Source organism: Somniosus microcephalus, chromosome 6 (genome assembly GCF_052327205.1).
Source record: "Somniosus microcephalus isolate GS21.2 chromosome 6, FLI_Smic_1.0, whole genome shotgun sequence".
Lineage (NCBI taxonomy): Eukaryota > Metazoa > Chordata > Chondrichthyes > Squaliformes > Somniosidae > Somniosus > Somniosus microcephalus.
The window spans coordinates 228,443,859-228,460,696 of NC_140992.1; the positions used below are offsets into that span (position 1 = coordinate 228,443,859).

The following is a 16,838-nucleotide window of genomic DNA, read 5'->3' on the forward strand; positions in this document are numbered from 1 at the left end:
ACAATGTTTTGCTAGCATTTTTCCCAAACACTCTTGTTTCAGATATATAGTCACCAAGATTTGTCAGTTCAAATTATTTATAACACTTTTTCTCATGTTTATGATTTGATAATTTCCATACGCAGACTGGCTTTATCATGAACCGAAACCTGGGATTTCATTCTGTATATAGATTAGTATAGCTCGGGTCCAACATTTATCCCCATATGCTATATTTCTTACTAAGGAATATATGGAATGCCTAACATCTTATCTTCTCATCTCCGAAGGCAGAAAAATACCACACTACTAGCCCACTGTTTACAGACTAAAGCTACTTGCCCAGAATTATTTACAAGCAGAGCAAGGCACAAAGCAGAAAGATTGGCACGGTACTAATACAGAACAAGAACCAAATGTGCACTACACAAACTGTTGACTTTCCTTTTAAAAGGGGCATCACCTGTAGTTTTTACAACCCTCTCAGTAAGTTCTTAGAAATACTGTGGGTCATTTTAAACTACGCTGTCAGGGCAGTAATCTGGCGGAGTGGATCGTGCACCCATTGTAGAACCTGCCTGATTTTCATCCCATTGAAACCGCAGTCACTGATAGTAAATGCATATAAGGAGTTAATATTGTCCCTCAGCTTGGCGAATAGTGCACTGAAGACCATGACAAATTCCTAGGCGAATAAGGATATTTTTCTCAATGTCGAAGCAGTCTTTTGAAGATTGTGTTCAACAAACCGATTTCCCCAAGATCGCGTCACTCAACAATGCAGTTATGATCTAGAAATTATAGGGTAAATTTTACACTTCTGTGCTTCCACACATAACCTCACCCACTAGGAACACATTGGGAAATTGTGTGCATGCAGTCCATAATTTTCTGTTCGTTCATTTTAATCTGAGCAGGCAAAGCTGCACGTCAGGATTGTGCCAGTGGAAAGCTTGCCCTTGTATCTCCTCTTGGTGGTGTTCACATTCTCCAGCTATACTGGGTTTTACACCTGATAACAGTAAATTACAGGTTTAGACAGTCATCACCAAGATAAATTCATATATGGTACTCCTATAGGAGTGGGGGGGGGGTTCCATGTAAACAAATGCTGGGCTATGTTATGTACAATAATACATTTTGGACAGACATTCACATTAAATAAGTTGACAAAAGATGAATTATCTACAAATAGTTGTGTGTAGTGGCCAACCACTTGCATGGAAATTTTTATTCAAACATCCCATATACAAAGCTGCCTGATGCCACTTTTAATATTGATTTAGCCTAACTATTTAAACCTTATACAGATTTTTTGTTTTATTACTATGTTCTCCTGGATTAGATTCTCTATTCTGCCTCAATGGTGTGTGAAAGAAGAGCCCCAACTGCAGTGGTGTAATGCCCCAGTACAGTCTATCATTTTGTGCTGGTAGCGTCATGATCAAATTTGCTCTAATTACACGTGATTCACAACAAGTACATATCAAAAACAGTAGTTAATCAAGGTTTGCATTTTTAATTATACTGGTTAAAATAATTAGAAAATAATACACTGAGCTTGTCCGTAGTTCTGTTTTTAATAAGGTGTCTGCTTATAATTTCAGGTGACTGATGTGGAGACTTCGAGCCTCAGGGCAGTGGTAAAGCTAGGAGAACCATTCCTTTACGAGTCTGAAACATATCCTCTTAACACAGAAGCAATGGAAAGTTTCCTTGAGGCAAAAGAGCACCTTGTGCTACTGCAAGAACTATATGTGGTGTCTGATGAGTCAGGAGAGTTTGACCAAACAGCCCTCGCTATTGAACATCTCAGGTAATGAATTTAATAAAAGATTTGTGTTTGACTTTTTTTAAACCACGTGAGGATTCAGACCATTGAATATACTTGATCAGTCTCCCTTTTGCTTTGTATCATTATTGCCAAACAGGAGTAAAAAGCTACGAATAATCTGTAGGTTGTTGACCAGTAAAACGAGCATGGTTTTTAACTTGTATGATGTGAAGTAATAAAACTCAGTAGGCACTTGGTTCGAGTATAAAGCAAGGCTTTAATCAACTTGTTTCAAAACATGGAGGTCTAGTTATCTTTCACTAGTTCCTGTTTACAAAATGTCCTGGGAAAGCTGGGCCCACACCCGAGTATTTATACCTCTTGGCCGTCCAGTGTTATTTCATGAGTCTTTCTTCATGGATCATAAGATTCATAACATGATGAGTATCTGTTCAATTGTGAAACGAGCTGCATTGCTCATGGACAAAAGTCATTGCAACCCAAGCAGCAGGATGAAAACCTGGAGTGCCAGGAGAGGCAAGGTTGGAACGGAGCAACAGGGGATCGATAAGGCATTTCTGTGGTGAGGCTTGGGTAGCAAGTTCTGGAAAAGATGGCGGATGATAGTAAGATGCCTGGAGAGGGAGCAGCAGATGATGTTGGTGGCAATGTGCTGCAAGGTGTTATGCAGGTCTGATGTAACTTCTCCTTTGCAATGATTGCTGGGCTGTAAGTGAGAATCCTGGCAGCTGAAAGAAGCTGAACATATTTTTTGTCCATTTTGTATGTGGCTTTATTTTTACCCTTTTAAAAAGAATCAGATGTTATGAAATAAAATGAACTCCACAAACAGAAAGCTTAGGTAGGAATTTTAGATGGATGGTCATTACAGGGTAAATTTTCATGTTTCCTTCTTGGGAGCATAGGAGTAGGCCTTTTAGCCCCTTGAGTCTGTTCCACCATTCAATTAGATTCACAGCAGAGATTCACATCATGGGAGTGCATAAGAATTTGAGCACATGCCCAATTTCTAGCCCCCATGATTTTCTGTCTGTTAGAATTAATAGATGGAAGAAGTGTGTGGGCTGCAAATTGGGAATATGCATTGATTCCCAAATGAATCATGTTGCATGAATCTCTGCACTGGGAATGCTTAAAGACTTGATATATTTATATACAATAAAATGTTAAGTGCTTATCCATTTTCAGTGAATGTTCCTTACTAGATTTGGAAAGAGTTTGTTGCACTTGTCATTGGTGCTAAAACTAACCACCATAAGGAGAGAGGACAACCCTGTTTTCACGTTCCAGATGGAAAGGAATCCGAAAGTAGTTTGTTGTTCAGGATCTGCTGGAAGGGTTGTATTCCCTGGAATTTAGAAGATTCAGGGGTGATTTGATTGAAGTTTTTAAGATATTAAGGGGAACTGATAGGGTGGATAGAGAGAAACTATTTCTACTAGTTGGGGAATCTAGGACTAGGGGACATAGCTTAAAAATTAAAGACAGACCTTTCAGGAGTGAAGTTAGGAAACACTTCTCCACACACGGTATATTTTGGCCAAAGCCAAGACACTCCAAGGTATAGAACAGGTAATTTGCCTATACCCTGTCAATGGCCTTTTCTGCATCAGAGAAATGTTGAAATAAAAAGATCTGTTCAGTCCCACGTTTCATAAATACTAAGTTAAAGATAATAATTCAACTTTATTGTCATTGCACAAGTACATGAACAACGAAATGTGATCTTGCAAGCTCCCATGACTGGGAGAAGCAAAGCCGCTGCGTCGGTGTGCGCCGCCATTCCATTTCCACCATTCCTCCTGTCCGACAATCTTCAGCCCAACACCCGGGCCTGCTCACCAGCCGCTCCTCCTTCCGTGACCTTCTCACCAACCGCCCCTCCTCGGGGCTTCTTCCGTGACCTTCTGCACCTGGTCTTCCCTGATGGTCACCCCTCCAGGTACTAACCAGGCCTGGCTCTGCTTAGCTTCCAAGCCTTGCCAGTGACCCTGTCCCTAGTCCCAGGAACAGGGAGATTATTGGCTGTGTTTCTTTATTTTATAAAGCACACCTAGTGTAGGTGGATGATGCTTCCTAGGATATTCTCCAGTCACATGGTAAAATTTTTACCAATATTTTAAACCCAACATTTATTAAGGTCATAAATCTAGTTTTTTTCCACAATGGATTTTACTTGGGTTTCAACTGACCCAACTAAAGAAAGACTTGCATTTATATAGCGCCTTTCACAACCTCTGGACGTCCCAAAGTGCTTTACAACCAATGAAGTACTTTTTGAAGCGTAGTCACTCTTGTAATGTAGGAAACGCTGCAGCCAATTTGCGCACAGCAAGCACCTACAAAGTGCAATGTGATAATGACCAAATAACCTTTTTTTTCATTGTTGCTTGAGATAAATATTGGCCAGGACACCGGGGATAACTCCCCTGCTCTTCTTCGAAATAGTGCCATGAGAGCGCAGATGGGGCCTTGGTTTTAATGTCTCATCTGAAAGACAGTACCTCTGACAGCGCAGCACTCCCTCAGTGTCAGCCTAGATTTTTGTACTCCAGTCTCTGGAGTGGGACTTGAACCCACAACCTTCTGACTCCGAGGCAAGAGTGCTACCAACTGAGCCATGGCTGACACTTAAATGATGGCAGTGTCTTTGAGGTCAGAGCTTGTTCAAAGCAGGAATCTCAAGACTGAATAAAACATGCTAGGAAAACTTTCTCCGGGAACTTTTCCTAACTTTCCTTGCCCACTAATCATCTGGATCTCTATGGTGAATGATTTCACCAAGTGCTCTATATGGTTAATTGGATGTTTTCAGCACCTCTCTCCAACAAATGAGTTTATTTATGCATTTTAACATTTATTACAATTAGTATAAATTACTGGATATTTTATGTTTTGTAGATTTTTCTACCTACATATCTGGAGAAACTGGGATGAAGATGACGGAGATGATGATTTTGATTACTTTGTCAGATGTTGTGAACCGAGATTAAAGCTGTAAGTATATTTTGCCAAACTTTGACATAGGCAACTGTTGGAAATTGCCAGAATATTCAGAATTCATTCAGCATTTCTAGTGTTAATATAATTTTCTGATCACTCAGTGAGGTATCTCAAATGAATTTGGAACAGTATTTTCTAGAAATGCAGAGATCTTTCTGTAAGTTCTGCATCTGAGTTAATAGAAATTGCAAATTTGGTTTTGCTAGGTTTAAATATATAATCACCATCATGCATGATACTTTCACGGTGGCTCTGATCCCAACAGACCAGAAATTAATGAAACAAGTTGAGAGAAACTAACCTTCCCAACTTAAACACCTTCTATAGTGTACAGCTAAAACCATGCCAATGCAGTGTTAAAATGTACTCTGGCACAAACATTCTGTAGAAACTAAACACAATTATTTTAAAAAGTAAAATTTTGATTTTTGGTTTATCTGACCATAATGCACTCATGGCTACATCATCAGTATATTATGTGATCCTCCACAACCTTCTAGCCTAACTCTCAATCCTCCCAGGACCACCTTTTATTTCACTACTGTTATTCAGATTCACTGTTCATATTGGGTTCTTATTATTTGGCTGATTCTTGACACCAGATGGTGCTCTAAGCAAACTGAAATTTGATCTGTGTTGGACAAAAATACTATTTCTAAAACCACATGATTTAAAATGAGTTTTAGAATTGTTACTAATAGAACTGGAGGAACTATCGATGTTTTGATTGCAATAATGTTACTGGAACGTGCAATCTTTTCTCAATTCTCACCAATGTTCTTCCTTCCCTTCCTCTGTTAAAAGCGTTGATTCCTTGTTTGAGTGTGTTTCTCCAGTGCCATTTGCTTTCAGTGCCTTGCCCAAATGCCTCTGTTCATATTTAAGTCTTGACATTGAGTTTTGGCAGGCTATTTCACAGTGGGGGCATCGAGCACAGGTTTAGTCCTGTCATTGGCCAATATCCAACAGCAGTTGCTGGCTAGCAGTCAGGTGCAGGAGCTATGGCCAATTGTCCCTACCCAATGAGGTTCTGAGGCTAATCATAGTGCACCTATGGCTGCCCTGACAAAAGTTGGCTAACTCCGAATAGACAGAAGATTGAATTTGGTCTTGTTTGATTTATGTGGTTCAGCTCCTCACTGAATGAACTCATTGAACCCATCACGGAGCCTAGATTTTATATTTAATTAGTACTGCAGAAGTTGGCATCTGACTTTCATTCTTGATCAACCAACACACCATCTCATTGAAATACAAAAGAGCTGGAACCAAACTTTTGTCAATTTCATTCGGAATCTTTGAAACTTAATTGATTGCACCAGAATTAGAACTGAATGCATCTGTGTCCTGAAATATTTACATCCTGTCCAATTCAACTATAATAATTCTAATAAACAGATTGAAAATATTCACTGCTGCAACAGTAGCCTATAGATGGGGCAAAGGGGAGTGTGATCTGAGCAGGTTACAAAATTAAAGTTACACCTCTGATAAAGTATTCACTTCTTTTTAAATTCAGGTACTATGATATTCTTGAAGATCGTGTTCCTGCTGATCTCATTGCTGAATATAATCGGCTGTTGTCAAAGTGTGAGGAGACATATAAGGAATTTATAAAGCTGAGAAATACTATTTCTACTAGTGATTCAGAATCTGAATCTGAATTGAATAACATTTCCATGGTGGAAGGAGTTAAACTTTGTGAACAATTGGAGAAGCTTAAATATAAACTTCGAATAATGGAGACCCCACTTTATAGGTAATCTTTACTTTGTTTCACTCCTGTTTACAAACAATATCTTATGCCTTTCCTGTTAGATATTGAAAGTCATGAAAATTTGCAATTATTCTAAATTATGCATTTACTTTCTAAATTTTTACCACAGTGGAAGCTTTTTGGAACACTGTTTGCCTGTGCCTCACAGTATGTGGACTTGTGTTCCATTTACCTAATCATCTGCACCTACTGTATCCCGTAAAGGGAGTGGTTTAAAACAAATGACTGGAGTCATCTTTGATTTACAAATATTGAAATCGTGGGAGGATGGATGAAACTGAACGATAATGGAGAAATTTGGATCAAGCTAAATCAAATCAACTTTTATTGTCATTGTTAGTGCACAAGTACAGTACAACGAAATGTAGGCTTGTGGCTCCCGACAGTGTACATTTGGATTAAGACATTTAAACATTCAACGTACATTTGGCTTGTAGTATATTAACATAAATATAACCATAATAAAGTGCATTGGCAGATGTGCAGGCTTTAGAGTTTGTGGAGTTCAGTAGGATGACAGCCCTGGGAAAGAAGCTGTTCCTAAATCTGGTCGTACGGGTGCGAATGCATCTGTAGCGTCTCCCAGATGGCAGGAGGGCGAACAGACTGTGGTTGGGGTGGGTAGGGTCTTTGATGCTTATCCTAACTAAAAAGATCAATAACTTGGAAAAATTATTTTTAGATATGTGCTACGTCAGGATGGCTATGGATTGCCAACAAAACAGGCTAAAGGAATTCGTCCTTCAGGTGAAAAAGTTACTCATGTTGTTTCAAGCTCCATGACCATTGGTCTACTGCAGTCTCTGTTGAGAGAGAAACTAAACCCGGACTACGTTACTCAGGAGCAAATGCTAGAGGTAATGATCACTGACCATCAATGAATGAACTCAATGGTTTAATTCAACTAATATTTCATTCATTTGCACAATCAAAAATACAGTCCTGAGACAGCAGAGTGGATAAATTTGTAACATTTTAATTAACCTTTTGGCATTACAAGAAAAATCCAATGTTTGCAGTATTTTATTCATACAATTAACTACTTTTGAAGTGCAGTGGCTTGTTATGTAGGCACGCGTGGCAAGCATTCAGCGCCAGCAACATTACATACAGCAACGAGCCTGTTCGACATTTTTGTGGTGTTGCTTGAGGGAGAAATCTTGGCCAGGACAAGGGAATCTTCCCTTCCTTCCTTTTCTTCAAATAAAGCCCTGGGATCTTTAATGCCCAACTGAACCACTGGAGCGGGCTGATTAGACCTTGGTTTCAGATATCCAAAAGGATGATGCCTCCGCCAATGCAGTACTGCACTGGAGCGTCCGCTAGATTATGAGCTCTGTGTATGTGGCTTGAACCTGCAACCTTCTGATCCAAAGCCAAGAGTGCTACCAGAAGAGCTAAACTGATCCTGCTTTGTCCCTGCTATTAAGTTTTCATTTAAACTTTTGTGATGTAAACTTTGTTAAACTAACTGGTTTATGATGCAGCATTAAGATTTGGGAAAATGTTGTTTTTAAACTTGAGTGGAGAGAGCCTGGCGATTCTTTTACAAGAAAAGCATAAATAGCTCTTTGAGAGATTGTCTAATATTTCATGCTGATCATTAAATGGATTTATGAAATTTAGGGAACACATGAAAATCACTGAGTTAATATAACTTACGCTGAAGGAAACAAAGAACTGTACAATCATGGTGCTCCTCCCTTGCTGATAGTCTGAAGATTACCTGTATAGCAAAATGCTTTTATATTTATATGAAATGTATGTCCTGAAAGTAGGAATAATTGTTTTATTGTAACTACTTTTTCTCTCAGTTTCACAGTGATCCACTTATAGCAATAAATGCCTGCTATGAAGGAGATGATGTTGTTATCTGTCCTGGTCATTACTGTGTGAATGGCTACTTCAGAATTGCTGATTCCATTCAAGTAGAAGGTAGGGACTGGAGGAATAATGTATGTACACGTTGCACCTTTACACAGGTTTTCTTATCTGTGAACCTAGGGATGGGAAGGGTGATATTTATGTCAATGCAAGCAACATTTACCAACTTGTATAAAAGTCGTGGTACAATATATAGCCCTGTTTTTGTGTTACTTTCACAGAGGTCGTTTAATGTGGCTTTCTATCTAGTGGTACCTGTCTATAATCAGCTTTGTGAATTGTTGCCTTCTCTGCTGGTGTAATACAAATTCAGGTCACTGTAGACTGGAGGTCTGAAGATTTGAAAGATTTGCATTTATATAGTGCTTTATCAAATCTCTTGACAACCTTGTCAAAGCGTTTCACATGAAGACTTTTTTTGCTGGTTTCATTCTAATTCAATAATCACAGTCAAATATGAGTAATATTGAGGGGGTGCAGGTTAGAGAGGGACATGCTGTTAAGAGGAGATTGAGGCAGTGTGTATGGATGACCGAGACTAGATGAAGCAGAGCGGGGCATGGAGACAATGAACAGGGAGATCAAAGGGCTTGGATCCAAGTGGTAGCTAAAATGCATGTGCTTGGACACAGAGATGGAGTCTTATTTAATGTGATCAAGCCACGAGGAAAAGGCAAAGCACAAATCCTTTCATTAGAACCTTGGAAATTGGAGTAAACAGAACAGAACTTTGGGAGGAGAGGGGGTGGGTTCCTGTCTAATTTCAGTAGTGATTGCACTGAACTAACAACTGGGACTAGAGGGGGGTGGGGCAGCTGAAGAGAGGAAGAAAAAGCCAGCTCTGATGTTTGGATATTAGAAGTTTAGGGATCTGCAGGAGGCTCTACTCTGGTGTTATTTAATCTCTTTCTCTTTCACATGCAGACACAGGCACACTCTCTTATCAAATGTTCTATTCCTGTTGAGTTTGATATTTGGTCGAGGGTATTTGCTTTTTGAAGAATGCTAGTGTTTGTAAACCCTTACAGATTAGTAGTTCACCGGTATATAAAGCAGAATAGCATGACCTGGAAACATTTTGTGCTTCCAACAATGCTTTGCTACCCCAGAAAATCTTTCGATAGTTTTGCGTGATGCATGTTGTGGTGATGTCTTGGCATTTTAAAAACTGTTAATATCCTCCAAATCTGTTGTGGCTTGTTTTCCACCAAATCTTGAAAATATTTCACTTTGTTTTCTTTCCCTGTGCCTAGGATATGGACTTCCTGATGACATAGTGCTGGAAAAAGAAGGTAAAGGAGACACCTTTGTTGATTGCACAGCCAGTTGTGTAAAAATATCCAATCTGAAATTTATCCAGCATGATGCTACAGAGGGTATTTTATGTAAGTACAGTATAATTTTCTGCTCTGTGGGAAAGGGCAGAAGAGCCTGTAAGAATGAAATGCTTTGAAATAAACTTTGAAGGTCCTACATTATTTTTATATTATTATTATTAACCCCTTCCTTCCTGCAATTCTGCTCGGTTATGCTTTCTTTATTACCGGTACTTTCTTGTACTTTACTGCAGATGCAGCAGTTATTCTCATGCCTTCAATATCTTGATGCTCTCATCATATTGTCAGAGGACATGTCTTTTCAGCACCAACGCATCTAAATGTGATTTAAATATACATTTGTGCTCATTTGTAAAGTCGGGGGTGGACAACCAGTGTTATTGGGGGTTGCATTATTTATCTCCCCATCTCATTCCCAATGTCGGAGATGCAGTAGTAACAAAGGATGCGATTGGTCACAACTAAACAGGCAGTTTTCCATCTGATCTGACCTGGCTACCTAGATTTTTGGAATTAATATATTAGCTACTTACTGCTAGATATGCAGTAAAAACTTGTGCCATCCTTTGCTAAGTTACAGCAGACGAATGAAAAAGGTACTAAATACTGGTTTCACTTTTTTGGAAAACTAAGCTTTTTAAAAAAAAAAACTTTTTTAGGAAATAAGCTTAATGTGCTTATTAACCGCTATTGTTAATCCAATAGCAAAATACTGTGGATGCTGGAAATCTGAAATAAAAACTCCAAATGCTGGAAATACTCAGCAGGCCAGGCAGCATCTGCAGAGAGAGAAACAGAGTTAATGTTTCAGGTCAATAACTTTTCATCAGTTCTGATGAAAGGTCATCGACCTGAAACGTTAACTCTTTCTCCATAGATGCTGCCTGACCTGCTGAGTATTTCCAGCATTTTCTTTTTTTATTATTAATCCAATGTTAATTGCAATATTGTTTTACTTCAAAAATGAGCAGTTATTTTCATGATTTCAGCAAAGTTGCATGAACTGCTCATAAGATAGACTTTGCAAAATGTTTTAAGTTGATTAATTTCTTGGAATGAGAGTTAGAGACATTTTATGATATCTTGTGTGCAGTTATTAAACTTTAATGTTCAGTAATGAATTTGGTATTCGCTTCTGCTTTGTGAGTTGTGATCTAAAGTGCTCAGGATTTCTCTCTTTTGCCCTGCCTGGTGGCTGTGTTTCACTCTCTTCTAAACTTTTTCACTGCCAGGTAAATCTTCTTTCACTTGTTTCTCGCTTACAAATGTAATCTGAATATCTAATTCCCTTTGTCACAAGAACATAAGCGCAATTTCTAAATTTGCGGACGACACCAAATTGTGGGGGGGGGGATAGTCAATACTGATTACAAGAAGACATTAATAAACTTGCAGAATGGGCAAATGAAATTTAACACAGATAACTGTGAGGTATTACATTTTGGTAAGAAAAATAGGGAGATCACATATTACTTGGGAAATAAGAATCTAAATGGGGTAGAGGAGCAAAGGGATCTCGGAGAACAAATACACAAATCACAAAGTATCGACACAGGTTAACAAGGCCATATAAAAAGCAAACCAAGCACTAGGGTTTATTTCTAGAGGGATAGAATTGGAAAGTAGTGAAGTTATGCTAAACTTGTATCGAACCTTGGTTAGACCACGCTTGGAGTACTGCGTACAATTCTGGTCGCCATATTGTGAAAAGGATATAGAGGCACTGGAGAGGGTGCAGAGAGGATTTACAAGGATGATACCAGAAATACCTATGCAGAAAGGATGAACAGGTTGGATCTCTTGAAAAGAGATGGCTGAGGGGTGACCTAATAGAGGTCTTTAAAATCATGAAAGGTTTTGCTAGAGTAGATACAGAGAGAGTGTTTCCACTTGTGGGGGAAGAGCAAAATTAGAGGCCATCAATATAAGATAGTCACCAATAAATCAAATAGGGAATTCAGAAGAAACTTTACCCAGAGAGTGGTGAGAATGTGGAACTTGCTACCACAGGGAGTGGTTGAAGTGAATAGTATAGATGGGGAGGCTAGATAAGCATACGAGGGAGAAGGGAATAGAGGGTTATGTTGATAGATTTAGACGAGGAAAGACTGGAGGAGGCTCGAGTGGAGCATAAATGCTGGCATGGACTGGTTGGGCCGAATGGCCTGTTTCTGTGCTGTATATCCTATGTAATTTATATCAATACAATATCATAAGCTGGTTAAAAACACGAGATTGAAGCAGATCAGAAGCTTTTGTAATCGAGATTGAGTTTAATCTTCAGGTTGAAAAACTTCATGGTTTCTTCAAATATCTGAAGAGCAGCCTATATTCATACAGTTCTATTTTTGGGGAAGAGGCTGAAGTTTGGAAAAAAGAAAGACTTGCATTTATATAGTGCCCTTCATGATTTCAGGACGTCCCAAAACGCTTTACAGCCAATGAAGTACTTTTGAAGTGTAGTCACTGTTGTAATGTAGGAAACAGTAGGTCGAATTACAGTAGGTAGCTAAAACCATATATTGGGTCAGTCTTTGAGGAGAATTGGTGATATTTTTTGAAAAGTGGACTTTCCAATCTATTTTCAATTAGCTGTATTAGTTGTGTGCAAAAGGCAGGTTTGGCGACTAGAATTGTACATTAGAAAGGTTTTCAGTTCATCAAAACTGAAAATTGTAGGATATTCCGTTGCTCGTGTTTTGATAGTTGATGAAAAATTATTTATTACAAAGCATTGCTCAGGGTGAAACTCAGAGGAATGATACTGTAGCTACAACAAGCGCAAACCTTCAACGTGATATTGGTTTCCACATCAGAAAACAAGCCAGATGGTGTTCTTTGGAGTTTTGTTGCCATTCAAGCTTGAGAGACAGCCCCTGCTGATAACAGAGAAACAGACTGGGGTGGAATGGTAGAAAGTGGAGGGTAAATGAGAGAGGGAAATGAAAGACAATCAAAGAGCAGTAATGAGAAATGGGGTAAATGAGATTAAGAGGAAAGGGGAAAGAGATTGAGAACAATGAAGTATTTGTGCCTAGTTTTGGTTTGATGGCTGTCTCTTCAAATCAAGTGATATAATGGAGCATATGTTATCTTATTCCTGTGTTGTGGTATTGGATCGCCTGGATACAATGAATACAAGAAAAGAAAGTGCAGAGGAATGAACGTCCCTACAAAAACAACAAATTGCATTTATATAGCACCTTTTAACGTAGTAAAACGTCCCAAGGCACTTCACAGGAGCGTTGTCAATCAAAATTTGACACCGAGCCACAGGTGACCAAAAACTTGGTCAAAGAGCGTCTTAAAGGAGGAGAGAAAGCTAGTCTCTGATTTCCTGGCCAGTAGGGGTGTCATTCTTCCTCCTAATCCAATAACCCCAGGAAGAGGGAATTCTACCCAAGGAGTTTATTAGTTAATTAAGTCAAACTCTTGTACTAAGCCAATGCAAAATCCATGTCGTTTAAATTTTGTCAGTTACAAGCTAGAAAGAGGAATAATGTGTGATTGAGTTTGTATATAACTTTTTTTAAATTTTGTGTGTCTTGGTATGCATAATGCAGGGATTCCTGGTAACACTTTTCTGGGATATAAATAGTTTAAGATCATCTTGGAGAAAGTGAACAAATTAAATTGAAACTACCACAAAGTAGTTTAGATTAGAACAGTGTCTTTCAGGAGTAAGACATTTTATGAGGAGAAGAAATGCAATGCAATATCAAAATGTTATGCAAAGGGTTAGCTTAGTTTTTAAGAGTGGCAATGTTTTTTTTTTCACCATTATTTGCCATTTGAATTGGGTAAAATATGACTGTTAACTGATTTGCTTGTTTGTCATGTTTGAAGGTGTGATACTATAATTGATCGACAAAGCCTGTGAAGGTATAGGGCAAGTCCAGTAGCTAAAAGCAATTAACAGCCCAGGTTTTCTGTTTTGTTCTGGGCACGTTAGCAAAAGTGGGCCTCGATCTCAAGATTAGAATAGAGACTCTTGGAGGTATTGGGAGATGGGACTCAGCAAGGAGAGTGATATAAAGTATGAGCACTGAATTAATCTAGAGTAACAAGCTAGAGAAGACCAAAGTATGTAATGGAGAAGAAATAAGGGGGGGAAGAAAGACAATGAGCCACTGTAAATGAGCGACAGAATTAGAGAAAGGAGAAACATAGGAATAAGAAAGATGGAATCGGAGAGGGTTTATGAAGGAGAGACGATGAAACAGGGAACCAGGAAGAAAAGAGAGGGAATAAGAAAATTCTATCCAGATTTAAATAAATAGGTAGAAACAAAGCACATCAAAAGTTAAATTGATGGGCTAAGTTTCAAGACTTCTTCCATGGTTTGCTTGTAGTTAGTGAGAGTAGTTGCGAGCATACTATATTTGAAACTCAGTTACATTTTTGTTTTCTGGTTCTTGAACATTGAACAGTTGATCATCTTTGGTTAGGACTTTGGTTTCCTCAGCACTTCTGTACACAGCCTGTCTTTCCCCTGACTGCCTGCTCTGCGATGCACATGAAATTGTCTTGGCTTTACATGTATATGAATAATATAGATAGATAGATGCACAGGCTGATTTTAGTTCTTGTATTACATTGTTAAAAAACAACCACTGGGAAACTATGCCGCTTGAGCGAGGGTAACATCTCCAGCTTTTTCCAGTTCTGATGAAGGGTCCCAGACCTGAAACGTTAACTCTGTTTCTCTCGCCACGGATGCTGCCTGGCCTGCTGAGTATTTCCAGCATTTTCTGTCATTTCAGATTTCCAGCATCCACAGTATTTTGCTATTATTTTCCTTAAAAGGCATGTACTAGCACTGTTGAAAAACCATGATTAGTTAAAAAACCTAGAAATAAATTGTGAATTAGGTAATTAAATCTATAATTAAGAAAGAACTTGCATTTATATAGCACCTTGCATGACCTCAGGACTTCAGCATTTCACACCCAATGAAGTACTTTTGAAGTTTAGGAACTTTTAATGTAGGGGAACGTGGCAGTCAATTTGCACATAGCAAAGTCTCAAACAGCAATGAGATAAATGGCCAGATAATCTGTTTGTGATGTTGGTTGAGTGATAAATATTGGCCAGGGCACCAGGAGAACTCCACTTTTTTGAATAGTGCCACGGGATCTTTTACATCCACCTGAGAGGGCTGGCATCTCTGACCGTGCACCTCTCCCTCAGTACTGCACTGAAGTTTTAGGCTAGATTTATATGCTCAAATCCTGGACTGGGGCTTGAACCCACAACCTTCTGACTCCAGCGAGAGTGCTAGCAGTGAGCCAAAGCTGTCACATAAATTAATACAGCACAAAACATGTTGATAAAAAAATCAATAGTGTTATGTGGAAAATGAGGCAGACTAACTTGTATATAAAATTAGGCAATATACTGATCTTAAGTGTGCGATGCACAAAAAATATGAACACTTTGAAGTGATTATACATGACAAGTGATTTAATCTGGGAAATGTTCTGCTTGAATTGGAACTGAGTTTAAAGCTTGTCTGGATCAGGTATTCTGTATAATGGGGTTTGATACATTTAGGTTTTACAGTTGAATCAAGCAGATTCATTAAAAGCTGACGCTCAGAATTTTCTTCCCTTTTGCACAAATCACTGGCTGCTTTACAGACTGTTCATGCTATTTTAGGAAAATTATCATTTATGCGCCTTTCACATTCAGTACTTGTTTTCTTCAAATGTCCTGTTTAAGTCTCATTGTTCCTAATGTAATTTTGTTTTAATTTTGAAATCTCTCTTCCTTGACAAAAAGGGATGATGATTAGATACTTACTGTATATTGTGCAATGTCTTTTGACGGTGGTTAGCAATTGAAATCAACTTATTTGTCAGAATTCATTCCAATTGACTTAATTTACTGCTACATATAGTTCTGGTTTCCCAGTGCTTCAAACATCAATTCTCCCCTCCTGGTGGCATGCTACACTGCTGAATGTATGTTTCGGCTAAGACAGTTTGGGAATTAAGCCCCAAGCTAACCAAGTCCCAATCCATCAACAATTTGGGGCTAATTTTAAACGACATGTCATGCTAAAGTTCCCACTCTCACCTGAAAGTTGACTTAAATGTTAGGCATGCCTAGTCTTCAGACCTGTATGACGCATACTGTCAAAGTAGGAACTTCCTATCATTTGCTTTATAGGTTCTGATTGCAGTAGTTTATACTGCTGGCATAGAAATTAAAATGACTACTTTATTCTAATTCTGCAGTGACTGGTATGCTGATATTCTTTTATATGTCTGTGTTTTTCTTTTAAACAATAAAAGCTGCACTTTTTTTTTAGATGTTCCCACCTGTTTAAATAGAAATGGCCACAGTTTGAGCTTCTAATTATTAAAGGGCATTAGTAAAAAAAAATTAAAAAAAATTCTCAGTTTCTATTATTGAAGGAACATTACATTATGGCTCCACTACAAATAATTCAGATTAAAATCTCAATGTTTTTCTCACCACTAAATTGCTGTCTATTCACAACACTAACAATTTCCAATTGAATTTTTATTTACCCAAATGTAGAGAAATATCCTGAGAACAATCAGTGTTGCAAAGTTTTTAATTTTGTTCACAAATTTAGATCTGGATTAGTGTGCTGCATGACTGTTTGAGGGAGGTAGTGAAACTTCAACAACTTTGTACTTTATTGAGACAGAAGTACCCTTGGAGATCTCATTCTCATTGTGATCGTAGCACTCAAGAACCAAAGCTCTATCAACTGGCAGTACAAGAACAAGTTATGTGGTTCTATTGCTTTTTGTAAATGGTATACTGAATCACACATGCTATTAATTGTATAATCATTCCAATAAATTACTGCACTAATTATTGGTTTGTAGAAAATAAACTGAGTAGTGAATCAGTAATAAATATAGAAACATAAAAGATAGGAGCAGGAGTAGGCCATTCGGTCCCTCAAGCCTGTTCCGCGATTTAATGAGATCATGGCTGATCATCCAAATTCAGTACCCTGTCCCTGCTTTCTCCCCATATCCATTGATCCCCTTAGCCTTAAGAAATATATCTAACTCCTTCTTGA

The 16,838-nt window shown here is 38.4% G+C and overlaps 1 protein-coding gene across 2 annotated transcripts in view; it reads left to right on the top strand.

Moving 5' to 3' along the window:
• The window catches only part of shcbp1 (SHC SH2-domain binding protein 1), a 47,601-nt gene that overhangs the window by 18,350 nt on the left and 12,413 nt on the right, over positions 1-16,838 (top strand). The window contains exons 5-10 of one of the 2 annotated variants that reach the window (XM_085991528.1): positions 1,587-1,795; positions 4,676-4,771; positions 6,297-6,536; positions 7,237-7,411; positions 8,369-8,489; positions 9,692-9,823. In XM_085991528.1, the coding sequence (XP_085847654.1) occupies positions 1,587-1,795; positions 4,676-4,771; positions 6,297-6,536; positions 7,237-7,411; positions 8,369-8,489; positions 9,692-9,823 (973 nt within the window). The remainder of the gene's footprint in view (positions 1-1,586; positions 1,796-4,675; positions 4,772-6,296; positions 6,537-7,236; positions 7,412-8,368; positions 8,490-9,691; positions 9,824-16,838) is intronic. The other variant, XM_085991529.1, reaches the window with a different exon arrangement.